Below are 17,315 nucleotides of genomic sequence, written 5' to 3'. Positions count from 1 at the left end.
TCCTGACTGGATGCATCATAGTCTGGTACAGCAATTCAAATCACAGGAATGTAAGAAGCTGCAGAGAGTAGGGGACTCTGTCCAATATATCATTGTCACAAACTTACCCCCATCAGTAATACCAACAGGAGGCACTGCCTCAAGAAGGCAATGTCTATCATCAAAAATCCCAGTATCCAGACCATGCCATCTTCTCACAGCTACCACTGGGAAGGAGGTATAGAAGCCTTTAGTTCTACAATGCCTGGTTCAAGGACAGATACTTCTCTTCAACCATTTAGTTCTTGAACGAACCAGTAAAACCATCATCACCATACACAAAATGCTACAGGAACTCAGCAGGCCAGGCAGCATCTATGGAAAAGAGTAAGTCGACGTTTCAGTCCAAGACCCTTCATCAGGACTGGAGAAAAAAAGATGAGTCAGAGTAAGAAGATGGGGGGAGGGGCGAAAGAAACAGAAGGCGATAGGTGAAACTGGGAGGGGGGATGGGGTGAAGTAAAGAGCTGGAAAGTTGACTGGTGAAAGATTTACAGGGCTGGAGAAAGGGGAATCTGATAGGACAGGAGAGAAGGCCATGGAAGAAAGAAAAGGGGGAGGAACACCAGAGGGAGCTGATGGGCAGGTAAGGAGATAAGGTGAGAGAGGAAAAAAGGAATGGAGGAATGGTGAAGGAGTGGGGGGGTTATTATTAGAATTTCGAGAAATTGATTTTCATGCCATCAGGTTGGAGGCTGCCATACGGAATATAAGATGTTGCTCCTCCAACTTGAGTGTGGCTTCATTGTGACATTAGAGGAGACCATGGGCTGATATGTTGGAATGGGAATGGGAAGTGGAATTAAAATGGGTAGCCACTGGGAGATCCTGCTTTTTCTGCCGGATGGAGCATAGGTGCTCAGCGAAGCGGTCTCCCAGTCTACGTCAGGTCTCACCACCCATTCTTAGTTTCACCTATCACCTTGTGTTTCTTCCTCTCCTTCCCCCCATCCCCCGCCCCCTTACTCTGACTCCTTATCTTTTTTTCTCCGGTCCTGATTAAGGGTCTCAGCCTGAAACATCAACAATACTCTTTTCCATTGATGCTCCCTGGCCTGCTGAGTTCCTCCAGCATTTTGTGTGTGTTGCTTGTATTTCCTGTATCTGCAGATTTTCTCGTTTGTGATTGGAAACGCCTAATCACTACAGCTTAGCAACACTTCACACTAACATGGACATTGTGTTCTTTTTGTTCTAAATATATATAATTTAAGTTTAATTTATGGTGGTGGGGGGGTAGATGTAGCATTTAGCACAGTTACAGGGAGATTGGTTGGGAAGAACAAGCAGACAAGCAAGTCACAGAAAGAGTGATTCCTGTGGAAAGTGGAGAGAGGGTGTGAGAAAAAGATAGGCTGGGTGGTGGAATCCCATTGAGATGGCAGGAGTTGCAGAGTATGATGTGCTGTTGGCGATTACAGCTTCTGCCATCTCCAATGGGATCGCACCAGGCACATGCCTCAGCATTTTCAGCAGGGATCACTCTCTACACGACTCTGTTCATATCATATATAGTATGTACATTATATATGCTTTATATCCATTGCTCATTTAATGGAGAGAGACAGCCAAAACCTTACAAGAAAACACATTTACAAATAGAGTGTTGGCACACTGAGAAAGGAGGGGAAAAAACCTGGGAGTGATATGGATGAACAGAAGATAAGCATTTGGAACTGTTACTCATTACTGCACCAAAGCTGCTGATTTCATGTCTCTTGTTCTTTTAAGTGTAGTGAAATTCCCGGACATACAATAAGCTATGACTATTACTGCCAGATTAATTTCAAATCATTTCTTGTTTATATCTCATAAAAATAAATCCAATATCAATAAAAATTAAGCAATGCATATTTAAATGTTTTCTGGATTATATTTTGAAAATCCTTCATTTTCACTGGGCTTACACTTTGAGGACTTTGGCAGTGTCTCTCTACTTAACCACCAGGAAGGACACAAACGATTTGTTGCTCCTTTCAATATGAAACTGCCTTGTTTTTGCTCAATACTGCTGCTCCACTGCGAAGTGCTATGATAAAGGGCATAAACAGCAAGCCTGCTGTGTTTTAAGACCATTACTGCGCCAGCTCATTGTGCGTCATTCGCTTCCCTTGTTTATTTTCACAAGGAAAGATATTGGTGGATATTAGAGAAAATATAGTCATTAAAAAACCTGACTGTATTATGCAGCCATTTACATATAAAAGCCTTTCAACTGCAACATGAATACATTTGCACAACTACTACTAGTGTCTGGCATGAACATATAGTCAAGTGTGTCATTTACATTCAAAGCAAGAAAGTGATTAAAACTGCCCACGTACTGGTGATACTCAATTGCAGAAAGTATTTGATAAAGAAGATAGCAAGTAGAAAATTCAAGTGTTTGTTCTTTACTCCTCATCACATCCTTTGTTATTTGCTCTAATAAGCTAAAACGAGTCAGAGAAACTGAAAATATTACACACCTAACCTATTACCTACACAAAACAAAAGGAGCATGGTTGATGCAATGAAATTTTACTCACTACCATATACAAGATAGATTGCTGTGTGGACTGATTGTAACTGTACTCAATTGAGTGAAAAGCTATTTGCGCAGCATAATGGGCATCTGGGAGGGCGATTACATAGAAGTGTTGAGACAAGAACCTCAGTTTTCGGTTAGTCTGGAAGCCGTACTCACTAACAGTATGCAAGCCTTGCCTGCTTGGTAAGCCCTAACTCACTCTTACCATACACAACCCCAACATTTATTTTAAAATCCTTTGTCAATTAATGTTTGGAGCTTGTAGACTGATATCCGGGTACTTGAGGAGTGTGATCGGTTTGAAATTAAAGAGAAACAACAAAGTAATTCAAACCAGTGCAATAAAATTTAAGTGGTTGTAAAAATAAATGGGTTGTTTTTTTTATATACAAGTGCAAACCAGAGTAGACAGTCTCCCTTTAAGCCAAGGTTAGTGCAAACAGTGATCAATACCTCAATCTCAATAAACTATTTCAATAATAGTTGATTCAGGTGGAAACAGGAGTTGAAATTTCTGTTCATCGACCTGTGTCACCTTGTCATGTTTGCTGAACACTGATAATACATCATAGCTGTAATGGAAATGACTAAGTGTAAAGTGTACACAGAAAGGCACCCACAGAATCGCTTTCATTCTTCAACATCAAATCAATATGATATGCATGCCTTCAGCCAAAACCATATGATGGATGCTGGGAGGACATTAAAAAACCCTTTACCAACATTTCTCAATGCATTCTGTGGTAATAGGTAGAGGCAGATACTCACTTGTACACTGTCCCTCCATTGCCATGACCGAGGATATCTCGATACTGAATGTCCTGTTCATTCATCTAAAGGAAGGAAAGGTGGAAAAAAAAAACTAGTAATGTCAGGCAAGCGTATAGAAATGTCAAGGAAAAGTAACTCAAGGCCATAAACAACATGCATCCAGGTCATTTCAAGTTCAACAGCAAGTGGGGAAAGATCAATACAACATTTGCTGTTCAATTTATAAAAGACAATACCAAGGGACAAAGTGATGGAAAGTTTAATGACAATTTGTTTGCCTGGGTCATTTCATTAATGTTTGATAAAAGATGTCAAAACTGAATGATATAACATGGCTGAGGTGGGTCAGTGTGAGGAACCTAAATAGTTGGGCCGGGGGTTGGGGGAGAAGAGGAAGAAAGCTGACTGGCACCACTTAAACCCTGAGGGCAGTACAAAGGCAAAAAATGAGAATTCGGTATAAAATCATGCCATTCTGCCTCAAAACTGAAACAATTTAATTTAGCTGAGAGTGGCTTTGGTCTTCATTACAAACAAGTAGGAATGCAGCCATCCTTCAAAGTGTATGTCAGTGCTGTCAAAGTCTGTAGCATTCAATGCCAGTCACATAGAAACTAGAGACAGGTGCTGCTGAAGTGTTAATGTCAAAGACTTCAATTGTCAACTTGGTAAGAGAGTTAAGAAATAACTTCTATGGCATTTTTTCATATAGTTTAAAAAAAGCATACAGAAATAAAGTTTAGTTTTCCCCTTTCTGTTTTATTCCCACACCTTCGCTCCTCTTCGTACTATCACATGAAGGATTTCTAGTAAAGCAGCAGCAAAACCAGCTTCTGTCTCACTTTAAGCATTTTAACTAATCACCTAAATAGATAACTTCCACAAAATCCTAGGAAAGCCAGCAATTCTATGTCAATGTTCTGGCATTCATCCCTGTCAGTGGAGATACCACTGTAAATGCTAAAGTCTCAAGCTTACTGGTCTCTCTAGACAGTGTTTTCCCAACTACGCTCTGACTTGGAAGCTTGCTGCAAATAGCCAGTAAGTTACACTGGAGAATGGATACTGCAGATCTATTGTAGAAACAGCAAGTTTATTCAGTTCAATGGAGAAGAGATATTTCTCAAGGAGAAAGATATATAACAGTTAGTTCATTTTTAAATAAAATGTTTAGTTAATTGCTTTAATTACTTTTATGTGTGTTTTTTCACTTTAAAGTATTAATTATATTTTACATTTATAGTCCGTTAGTTGATTATTAATATTTAAATCTTTCAAAATGTCAGGGTCATTTGGAAGCATTTGACAGATATTATAGACAGACCTTGGGGTAATGTTAAGATTGTCTGTCAGGTTTCTTTTCATCCATTTCTTGGGGAAAGCTGTCTCTGGTCCACTCATACGATGCCATTAGTTGCACTCAGCTCTGCCCCTGTTCAACACCTTGGCATTTAGCACTGGACATTAATATGACATTGAGGGATCCAGAAGATGCAGGTTCACACTTCTTCTCTTGTGTTCGCAGTGAGTGCAGACCACTTGCTACTGACTGATAGTTCTGGCCTAACATTTGCAATTCAGATTGAAAAGTTGATCACTGCTCATAGTTACTTGAATGGCAAACCTCTAGATATTTGAGATTAATATTCCACAAAAGAATGATATACTTTTTTCTTCTTTATATGGCTTTCTAAATATAAACATCAATGCATTCAAATTCATCCAATTCTCTGCTACCCATTTCCTACACTTCTACAAGCCCAATCATTGGCCATGATTTGTGCTGGAAATTCTTCTCTAAATTCATTAATCTCATTGCCCCGACTCCTGCCACCTTGCCACTTTTTCCTTTTTCCCCTTTCATGTTTGAGGACAGTACTTAAAGCCTACCTCTGGAACTAAGCATCCACTCACATATTCCCAGACTCATCTACCTTCATTCGCTACTTGGGCATCCAAAATGCATTGGAACTTTTCTTCCTTTATCAGAGGCTTTGAATATTAGAAACTGCTACCTTGTTGTTGTTTTTATTTCAAATTCCTACCATGTTTTTGGTATTATCTGTGAGTGTTCCTTAATTTGTCAATGTTTCTGATGATGTGACGTAATTGATGGCAATTCATCAGATCTACTCAACTCACACTCACCATCTAGCTTTATTAGCCTCACTTGTCAAATATACAGTGAAATGAGTCGTTTGCATCAATCACCAACACAATCCGAGAATATGCTAGGGAGAGCCTTCAAGTGTTGCCATGCTTCCGGTGCCAACATAGCATGCCCACAACTTACTAACCCTAACCCAATTGTCTGTAGAATGTGGGAAGAAACAGGAGCACCAAAACAAACCACATAATCATGGAGAGAACGTAGAACTCCTAACAGACAGCAGCAGAGTTAAACTTGAGTCATTGGCACTGTAATAGCATTACGCTAACTGCCAGGCTATCGTACACAGAACATAGAACATGGAAAATTGCAGCATAGGAACAGGCCATTCAGCCCACAATGTAGCATTCCATTTTTTTTTCCCAATGGTAACCCAGTATCTCAGACAGGTGTAAAATATTGTACACTCTAAGAGTTTAGTAAAAATACTTAATTTTTCGTACAGTATTAATTTCAAAAGTAAAATGTGCCAGCTCTGCAACAGCAGAATGTATCTTCCTACAGACCTGGACTTTGTATACTGTTTTAACTATAGGACGGAAGAGTTCTGAGCTTCTTGCATTTCAACAATGATGGCAGCAATTTGAGGCATTTAATTTAATAATCGTACAAAAAGCATTTTGGGACAAAAAAAATCCCACCTTGGGTTAAATGTGATTTTTCCCACAAACTGGGAGCAATTCATTGAGTAAATATAGTGGCCACTCACTCAATAAAAATCGTACTAATTAACCACAAAAAAATCTCCAGTTACCAAAACACAATGTGGCTGAGCCGAAATAAAAATAAGTTTCTACTTACAGTAATTAAATATATTGTATGAAACCTGAAGAAATTATACCATGTATTTATCACAAAACTTTTTAACTATAAGTGAATCTCAAGGCAATCCTAGCAAATTGCTCAAGCTCCAGAGTCTCATTTTCAAAGCATTATATGCCACCTAGCAATTACCTACCCTACTATTGGCTTTCTCTTTTGACCTAAACCAACAAGGGGTGAAGTAAATTACATCTTATAGTGGGGGGGGGGGGCAAAATGCCTAATATTGTAAGATTGCCAAATTATAACAAGATTTTAAAGCCCTATATAATATCAAAATGTATTTACCACAATTGATTTACTAAACAACTATTTAATATTATGAAATTTATTAACACTTAATGTATGTAAAATTCTTTTGTATTTAATATCAATATGCTTATTTTTTAAATTTAAAGAAAACTTGTTAAAACAATCCCCGCAGTTTTTTTCATCATTATAGTAACAATTTCAAGAATATTGTGGGCAGTGGAGGAAGTCCAACAAATAATATTTTGTACTGCATCAAGTAATTCAAAAACATATGGGCAAATGCTTCTTATGAACTACTGACACTTTATCAATACTGGAATCAATGGTTGGCATTACCAGTGAGTGACAGATATGAAATAAATATTTATATCACATAACCTGTGTCAATGAAACACGGCAAAAAGCTATTTTCAACCTGTCAATAGCTGATTTTCCCAATGACAAGCAAGAGAATCATAATTTTAACTTTTTTTAACATCTAATATGAAGTCAATATTGAACTGTCACTGGTAATTTTGTTAAACTACCAGATAGCACATTTTTAATGCTTGGTTATATTATGTCCTGAATTGTACTGAATTGATTCTGTGGCAAACAAACAAGATTGGAGCACTGCCACTACTATCAAATGTCAAGGGGACATCCCTCCATTAGGCTACTCTGTTACAGGTGATATCAAGGGACAGGCGTAAAGAGCAAGCTGGTAATTGTCTGCTTGACACATTCAACTTGAACAACTTGATTCATGAAATGCCAGAAAGGCTTAGCCCATTCCCTTCACAGAGAATGAATACGCATCCAAGATGATTAACTTTTTATCCTAAAAAGTGCGAGGGGAATGTGAACAGCAGTTAGGAAATCAATAAGCATCTTTCATTTGCAGTGACACAGATGTCTCAGTCAATACAACTTAATAAGCAAGCGTGATCACAATGGACGGATGCCCTCCTTCCTCAAAGGTCTCTTAAAATGCTTCATCTTTGCACACTACCTTAAAAGGACCATTAGAATCTATTTACTGTGACCAATTTAAATGCACAAGTCAACAGTAAGTTACATGTAAACAATTATTAAAAACATAACAGACTTTTCCAAAGCACCTGTTAAAATACTTTAAAACAATTGAATGGTCCATTAGTTCAGGAATGCAGTGCTGGAACTGACCACTTATGGTAGCCACCATTTGTCTTGGACATTCTGGCTATACACTCAGCAAATAGTAATGTATTCAATACAAAGTCAAACTAAGTTTCTGGTTTGCTATATTTTAAAAACTCCCACTTTTACAATGTACAACTGGCCGTTTGGTCTGCAATTATAATTTCAAGAAAACTCATCTCCAAATGTGGGATTCAACACTGAGACCACAATCAGTAAGGACAAGCGACAACATCTCTGTCACACCGGTGCCCCATAAAGCTGTGTTTTTCACTGTACCTACAATATTAAAAAAATTAAATTAATTTGATCTACATCTATTTCACATGAAGGTAAATGATCTGATCATCAGAAATATCTGAACCAAAATGAACTATACAGAGTACTTTGAATACTGGGAGCAACTGGAGCAACAGGCTTCACTTGGCAATATATTTCACTTACAATACCCTACCCATAGTTCCCCAAAATATTTAATTTAACTTGACCTACTCACTGGAGTAAATGGCTAGTTGATAGAATAAAGACAAAGTCAATTTGTTTATTTTGTTTTATTTCAATAGCAGGCCCTACCAGCCCAATGAGCCCAGACCACCTAATTACACCCATGTGACTAATTAACTTATGTCTTGGGAATGTGGGAGGAAACTGGAGCACCTGAAGGAAACCTACAAAGTGACAGGGATTACATACAAACTTTCTTACAGAAGGTGGTAGAATTGAAACCAAGTTGCTGGAGTTGTAATAGTGTTACAATATACCAGGTCTTGGAAATAAACTAAAAATCTTCTGAAATTTGTTCCATTTTTACAAACAGAGCTTAATTATTTAACCAGCAAAATAAGCATGGTATAATATACAGTATATGGTGGCTGCTGCCTCACAGCTTCAGAAGTCTGGGTTCAATCCTGACCTTGGGTCTTTGTCTGTGTAGAGTGTGACATTAACCATGTGATCATGTGGGCTTCTGCAGAGTGGTTCCTCCCACCAACCCAAAGCTGGCAGGTTAATCAACTACCCCCTAGTCCTGGTAGGTGGCATAAGAATAAAGGGTATATGTGTGAGTGAATAAGTTGCAGGGCTATAGGGAAAGAAGGACAGAAGGAATGAGACTGATGGGATTTCTCCACTGGCCTAAACTAGTACATAAATAAATCACGAACATCAAATGTTAACTGTAAATACTTTTAGAACTCAGAACTCGAGGTCACTGTTAATTGACTAGGCAATGGAAAATGCCTCTTACAGGTGTGGTGTGCACATATCTCTGCGTTTATATGTGCATTCATGTTCAACACAAAACCTAAAGGAAGAAAAAGCTGATTGAAGAATAACCCACGTTTTTGCTGACAAACCTTTTTTTTTCCTCAGTGAAAGAAACTGGCTTCACTTCCTCCCTTCCCAAAAACCCTTTATCTAAAATTATTGGAATATTTTTATTGCGTCTTTGCAAGGAAGTCTAATACAAAATAATTATTTAGAATTTCTCAAATTTCTCTAGCTGCTGTAATTTTCATTTGGGTATAAAAGCTCCTACTATTTGTTGTTTTACATTATTTGCTATCTTGTTCTTAATTTCTTCTTTAAAACTTTTTTAGATCAATGGGAGCTAATCATGCAATATTGCTGTAAAAAACACAGAACCCTCCTTTGTATGGTACAGGCCTCATATGTAATCAATGTGGATCAATCATATTAGTAAATTCAAGTTGAATAGATCAACATGTCTCATATCAATAAGTACATTCAAGTGAGTGTACAAAGTAACAATGAGATGTGTGTGTGTGAGAGAGAGAGAGAGAGAGAGAGATTGATAGATATAGATATAGAGATAGATTATGCAGAGCTGACACTTGATTTCATGTATGTACAAAAGCCCTGATTTGCCCAGACCTTAGACAAATGCAATTATCAAAATAGTCTGGAAAAGAATTAACTGAGCCATGACTATTTGTGGCATTTTGTACTATAAGCAACATGGGATTAACACCATTAAAGGCAAAAAAAAGTCTTACATTGGCAATTTCATTAAATAAAGTATTGCCAATATTTTACACCTAACCACATGGCTTAGCTTTAAATATGAATTTAATATTGCTGAATTTCCATCCTTACAAATCAGTGCCAGCTTAATCAAGTTAAAAATATGGCTTTGAAGTAACAGCATATACATGAAGCTAATGAAGCAGATGATCATTGACCTGTGCCTGGTATTTCTAGGCTATGGAATCTACATACTGTAAACTAGGTAGGTCAAAGTCCAAGGGTACTGGGTGCATTAAGGTGGCACATTTGAAGTGTCAGCTGTATAATAACTAATTACAGCATCAGTCTCTATCTCACTATGGTAAATTTACTTTAAACCTATTCTATCGGAAAGTAAATGAGCTAATCCATATATCACGTAGAAGACATGGCTCCAGCGAAATTCTGCAAACAAAGGTATCCCAAGTCTGGTAGCTCATTAAATAATTCCCTAACAAACTTTTTCATGCAGCAAAAGGACTTCAAAGGTAGTAAATCAGCCAAAACTCTTGTAGAAATATTCCTTCAAAAAAGGAATTCTAAGATTTCCCAGTTCCTTTGATGCTGAACCTAACCTGTTTACGGCCTTCAGTAGACTCAGCATCGCACGGCATGGTAGCGTAGTGGTAAGCACAATAACTTACAGTACAGCAACATGCGTTCAATTCCTGTTGCCGTAAGGAGTTTGTATGTTCCCCCCGTGACCGCGTCGGTTTCCTCCAGGTGCTCCAATTTCCTCCCACAGTGCAAAAGATGATTGGTAGGTTAATTGGTGATTGTAAATTGTCCCGAGATTAGGCTAGGGTTAAATCAGGGGTTGCTGGGTAGTGTGATTCAAAATCTGGAAGGGCCTTTTCCATGCTGTATCTCAATAAATAAATAAATAGATAAATCTCTGATACAATAGGCATAGTTATATGTCTGTACAGAGTCTATTTGCATACCTTTTTCATAAATAAAAGTACTACAAAACTATAATTGCAACTGGATTAAACGTAAAAGAGTAATAAAGAAAGTAACTTGAAGAGATCACCTTTAGCTTTATTTATTTGGAACATGTACAATCAAGACATCAAAACATACAGCAAAATGTGCTATTTGCAGAATGACCAACGCAGTCTAAGGATGTGCTGGGGACAGTCAGCAAGTGTCATCACACTTCCAGCACCAAGATTCCATGCCCACAACTTATGAATCCTAATCAATATAAACGTTCAAGTTTGGTTGATTCAGTTCTTGAACTAACCTGCACAACCCAAATCACAATCTCAGTATAGCAACTTTATGACTAGTTTGCACTTCAATGAACTTTTATTATGTGGTTCTAATTGTATATTTTTTCTTGTACAATTATTGTGGACATTTATGTATAATTTGTTTCTTTTCTGAATGTTGTGTCTCTAATCCTGTGCCATGTAATGCTGTTGCAATAGGTTTTTCAATGCATTTGTGCATACATGTGCTTGCGTATATGACAATAAACTTAACTTGATTTGTCTCCTTAATCGATGGATCTAATGATCGGAATCAGAATCAGTTCTATTATCACTGACAAGTGTCATGAAATTTCTTGATTTGTGTTTAAATCTAACAGCTCAATTCAATTTGCTCAATGATCACATCATTTTCCTTTTCATAATTTTCTTCTGCTGTTTCTTATATAAGAATCTTTTAGAAACCATAGAAACCATAGAAAACTACAGCACAGAAACAGGCCTTTTGGCCCTTCTTGGCTCTGCCGAACTATTATCTGCCTTGTCCCACTGACCTGCACATGGACAATATCCCTCCATACTACCTCCCATTTATGTATCTGTCCAATTTATTCTTAAATGTTAAAAAAGAACCCGCATTTACCACCTCGTCTGGCACCTCATTCCATACTCCCACCACTCTCTGTGTGAAGAAGCCCCCTCTAATGTTCCCTTTAAACTTTTCCCCCCTCACCCTTAACCCATGTCCTCTGGTTTTTTTCTCCCCTTGCCTCAGTGGAAAAAGCCTGCTTGCATTCACTCTATCTATACCCATCATAATTTTATATACCTCTATCAAATCTCCCCTCATTCTTCTATGCTCCAGGGAATAAATTCCTAACCTATTCAACCTTTCTCTGTAACTGAGTTTCTCAAGTCCCGGCAACATCCTTGTAAACCTTCTCTGCACTCTTTCAACCTTATTAATAGCCCTCCTGTAATTTGGTGACCAAAACTGAACACAATACTCCAGATTTGGCCTCACCAATGCCTTATACAACCTCACCATAACATTCCAGCTCTTATACTCAATACTTTGATTAATAAAGGCCAATGTACCAAAAGCTCTCTTTATGACCCTATCTACCTGTGACGCCACTTTTAGGGAATTTGTATCTGTGTTCCCAGATCCCTCTGTTCTACTGCACTCCTCAGTGCCTTACCATTTACCCTGTATGTTCTACCTTGGTTTGTCCTTCCAAAGTGCAATACCTCACACTTGTCTGTATTAAACTCCATCTGCCATTTTTCAGCCCATTTTTCCAGCTGGTCCAAGTCCCTCTGCAGGCTCTGAAAACCTTCCTCACTGTCCACTACACCTCCAATCTTTGTATCATCAGCAAATTTGCTGATCCAATTTACCACATTATCATCCAGATCATTGATATAGATGACAAGTAACTGATCCCTGTGGCACACCACTAGTCACAGGCCTCCACTCTGAGAAGCAATTCTGTACTACCACTCTTTGGCTTCTTCCATTGAGCCACTGCCTAATCCAATTTACCACCTCTCCATGTATACCTAGCGACTGAATTTTCCTAACTAACCTCCCATGTGGGACATTGTCAAAGGCCTTACTGAAGTCCATGAAGACAACATCCACTGCCTTCCCTTCATCCACTTTCCTGGTAACCTCCTCGAAAAACTCCAACAGATTGGTCAAACATGACCTACCACGCACAAAGCCATGTTGACTCTCCCTAATAAGTCCCTGTCTATCCAAATGCTTGTAGATTCTGTCTCTTAGTACTCCCTCCCATAACTTACCCACTACCGACGTCAAATTTACCGGCCTATAATTTTCCGGATTACTTTTCGATCCTTTTTTAAACAACGGAACAACATGAGCCACTCTCCAATCCTCCGGCACCTCACCCGTAGACATCGACATTTTAAATACATCTGCCAGGGCCCCTGCAATTTCAACACTAGTCTCCTTCAAGGTCCGAAGGAATACCCTGTCAGGTCCTGGGGATTTATCCACTTTAATTTGCCTCAAGATAGCAAGCACCTCCTCCTTTTCAATCTGTACAGTTTCCATGATCTCACTACTTGTTTCCCTTAATTCGATAGACTTCATGCCCTTTCCTTAGTAAATACAGACGCAAAAAACCCATTTAAGATCTCCCCCATTTCTTTTGGTTCCGCACATAGCCGACCACTCTGAGCTTCAAAAGGACCAATTTTATCCCTTACAATCCTTTTACTCTTAATATACCTGTAAAAGCTCTTTGGATTATCCTTCACTTTGACTGCCAAGGCAACCTCATGTCTTCTTTTAGCCCTCCTGATTTCTTTCTTAAGTATTTTCTTGCACTTTTTATACTCAAGCACCTTATTCACTCCCTGTTTCCTATACATGTCATACAACTCTCTCTTCTTCTTTATCAGAGTTGCAATATCCCTTGAGAACCAAGGTTCATTATTCCTATTCACTTTGCCTTTAATCCTGACAGGAAAATACAAGCTCTGCACTCTCAAAATTTCTCCTTTGAAGGCTTCCCACTTATCGATCACGTCCTTGCCAGAGAACAACCTGTCCCAATTCCATCCTTTCTCATTTCTTCAAATTTGGCCTTCTTTCAGTTCAGAACTTCAACCCTAGGACCAGATCTATCCTTGTCCATGATCAAGTTGAAACTAATGGTGTTATGAACACTGGAACCAAAGTGCTCCCCTACACACACTTCCGTCACTTGTCCTAACTCATTTCCTAACAGGAGATCCAATATTGCATCCCTTCTAGTTGGTACCTCTATATATTGATTTAGAAAACTTTCCTGAACACATTTTACAAACTCTAAACCATCTAGACCCCTAACTGTATGGGAGTCCCAATCAATATATGGAAAATTAAAATCCCCTACCACCACAACTTTATGTTTCCTGCAGTTGCCTGCTATCTCTCTGCAGATTTGCTCCTCCAATTCTCGCTGATTATTGGGTGGTCTATAATACAACCCCACTAATGTGGCCATATCTTTCCTGTTTCTCAGCTCCACCCATAAGGACTCAGTACACAAGCCCTCTAATCTGTCCTGCCTGAGCACTGCTATAACATTTTCCCTGACAAGCAATGCTACCCCCCCACCTTTCATTCCTCTGCCTCTATCACATCTGAAACATCGGAACCCTGGAATATTAAGCTGCCAGTCCTGTCTCTCCTGTAGCCAAGTTTCACTAATTGCTATAACGTCGTAATTCCACGTGTCAATCCACGCCCTCAACTCATCCGCCTCCCCCGCAATACTCCTAGCATTTAAATATATACACCTCAGAAGATTTTTACCACCACTTACAACCTTTCTGTTTGCGGCTTTGCTTGAACTCTTAACATCATTTATTTTCACCCCAGCCACACTGTCAGCTCTGGCACTCTGGTTCCCATCCCCCTGCAAATCTAGTTTAAAGCCTCCCCAATAGCACTAACAAACCTCCCTGAATGGATATTGGTCTCTTTGTAGTTCAAGTATAACCTGTCTCTCTTGTGCAGGTCCCACCTGCCCCAGAAGAGGTCCCAATGATCCTGAAATCTGAAACCCTGCCCCCCTACACCAGTTCCTCAGCCACTTGTTCATCCTCCAGAGCATCCTATTCCTACCCTCACTGGCACGTAGCGCAGGTAGCAATCCTGAGATTACCACCCTCGAGGTCCTGCTTTTCAACTTCCTATCAAGCTCTCTAAACTCACTCTCCAGGACCTCCTCACTCTTCCTTGCTACGTCATTGGTACCGATGTGCGCCAGCACATCTGGCTGATCACCCTCCCACTTGAGAATCTCATGCAAGCGATCAGAGATATCCTTGACCCTGGCACCCAGGAGACAACAAACCATCCTGGATTCTCTGTCACGACCACAGAACCTCCTATCTGTACCTCTAACTACCGAGTCCCCTATCACAACCGCTCTCCTCTTTTTCCACCCTCCTTTCTGCACTGCAGAACCCGACTCAGTGCCAGAGATCTGGCTGCTGCAGCCACAACCAAGCTACTACACGCTCCACTTCCATGTATAATAATAACCCAGATCAAATCTTAATGTTCCATGGTAACTCAAAAAGTTAAAGTCTGTCCCTAGCCTTTGTGGCCCATCAGGCCAGTGCTTACGCCGGTTTCTATGGCGTGAAGCAACTGAGAGTACAAGACTCCCCCCCGGATAGGACGTCAGTCTATCGCGAGGTTAACCCCCAGCATTTGCCGGTACCCATTCTCAGTTGGGTGGACTGGAACAGTGTGTGGTTAAGTGCCTTGCTCAAAGACACAATACGCTGCCTTGGCCGAGACTCGAACCCACGACCTTCAGATCGTGAGCCCAACGCCCTAACCGCTTGGCCACGCGCCACACTCCATAGTATCTGAACTACAAAACAATTGTAGGTGTTGGGAAGAATGGCAAATGCCGGAATTATTCAGCATGTCATCCAGCACATATAGAGAAAGTGAATTATTACCTTACAATAATGACCTTTATATTTATAGATGACAATCAACACAGGCATATGTCTAGGATGTTGCTTAGCCTGCTGTTCTATACTCATGGCTGTATGAGTAAGCACCGCTCAAATGCCAACTATAAATTCACCAATGAGACCATTGTTGGCAGAAGCTTAGATAGCAACAAGGAGGCATACAGGAGTAAGGTGCATTGGCTGGATCAGTGGTGTTGCAACAACTCACACTTAATGTCGGCAAGACCAAGGAACTGACTGATTGTGGCTGCATGAAGAGCCGGTTGGGAGAACACACACCAGTCCTCTTTGAGGTTCAGTGGTAGAAAGGATAAGGAGCTTCAAGTTCCAGGGTGGCAACATCTCAGAGGATTTATCCTGGTCCCAAAACATTGATGCATTCATGAAAAAGGCATGCCAGTGGCTTGACTTTGTTAGGAGTTTAAAAAGATTCAATATGTTACTAAAGACACTTACAGATTTCTACAGATGTGTGGTGGAGAACATTCTGACTGTTTTCTTCACTGCCTGGTGTGGAAGCTCCAATGCATAGGATAGCAAGAAGCTGCAAAGGGTTGTAGACTCAGCCAACTCAATCATGAGCACAATTCTCCCCACTATTGCGTATAACTTCAAAAGGTGATGCCCCAAAAAGGCAGTATACATCATGAAAGACCCTCACCATCCAGGATATGCCCTCTTCTCATTACTACCAGTATGGGGAAGGTACAGGAGCCTGAAGACACACTCACTATTTTAGGAACAGCTTCTTCCCCTCTGCGATCAGAATTCTGAACTGTCCATGAACACTATTTTGCTCTCTTTCTGCACTATTTTTTATATATATTTCCTATTGTAACATAATATTTTTTAATGTATTGTACTGTACTGCTGCCGTAAAACAACAAATCAGAATCAGAATCAAGAATCAGGTTTATTAACACTGGCATGTGACATGAAATTTGTTAACTTAGCAGCAGCAGTTCAATGCAATACATAATCTAGCAGAGAGAGAAAATAATAATAATAATAAAAAAACAATAATAAACAAACAAGTAAATCAATTACATATATTGAATAGAATTTTAAAATGTGCAAAAACAGAAATACTGTGTATTAAAAAAAAAGCAAGGTAGTGTCCAAAGCTTCAATGTCCATTCAGGAATCGGATGTCAGAGGGGAAGAAGCTGTTCCTGAATCGCTGAGTGCGTACCTTCAGGCTTCTGTACTTCCTACCTGATGGTGAGTGAGAAAAGGGCATGCCCTGGGTGCTGGAGGTCCTTAATAAAGGACGCTGCCTTTCTGAGACACCGCTCCCTAAAGCTGTCCCTGGGTACTTTGTAGGCTAGTGCCAAGATGGAGCTGACCAGATTTACAACCTTCTGTAGCTTCTTTCGGTCCTGTGCAGTAGCTCCTCCATACCAGACAGTGATGCAGCCTGTCAGAATGCTCTCCAAATCTCTTCAGGCCCCTGATAAAGTATAGCCGCTGTCTTGCCTTCTTTATGACTACATCAATATGTTGGGACCAGGTTAGGTCCTCAGAGATCTTGACACCCAGGCACTTGAAGCTGCTCACTCTCTCCACTTCTGATCCCTCCATGAGGATTGGTATATGTTCCTTCGTCTTACCCTTCTTGAAGTCCACAATCAGCTCTTTCGTCTTACTGACGTTGAGTGCCAGGTTGTTGCTGTGACACCATTCCACTAGTTGGCATATCTCACTCCTGTACGGCCTCTCATCACCACCTGAGATTCTACCAACATTACTTCTGCATATTACTTCAATCCACTTTGTAATCATTGCATTATTCTTTACACCATGTAGTGAAAATCACCAAGAA

General features: G+C 39.7%; 1 protein-coding gene across 6 annotated transcripts in view; it reads right to left on the bottom strand.

Annotated features, from left to right (window-relative positions):
• Positions 1-17,315, bottom strand: part of map2k5 (mitogen-activated protein kinase kinase 5) — a 324,671-nt gene that overhangs the window by 217,785 nt on the left and 89,571 nt on the right. For all 6 annotated transcript variants that reach the window (XM_072278042.1, XM_072278043.1, XM_072278044.1 and 3 more), the window contains one exon: positions 3,338-3,402. In XM_072278042.1, the coding sequence (XP_072134143.1) occupies positions 3,338-3,402 (65 nt within the window). The remainder of the gene's footprint in view (positions 1-3,337; positions 3,403-17,315) is intronic.

The sequence above is a fragment of the Mobula birostris genome, chromosome 14 (genome assembly GCF_030028105.1).
Source record: "Mobula birostris isolate sMobBir1 chromosome 14, sMobBir1.hap1, whole genome shotgun sequence".
NCBI lineage: Eukaryota > Metazoa > Chordata > Chondrichthyes > Myliobatiformes > Myliobatidae > Mobula > Mobula birostris.
The sequence above is the reverse complement of the archived record's forward strand: the minus strand, read 5'-3'. Positions and strand labels throughout refer to the sequence as shown.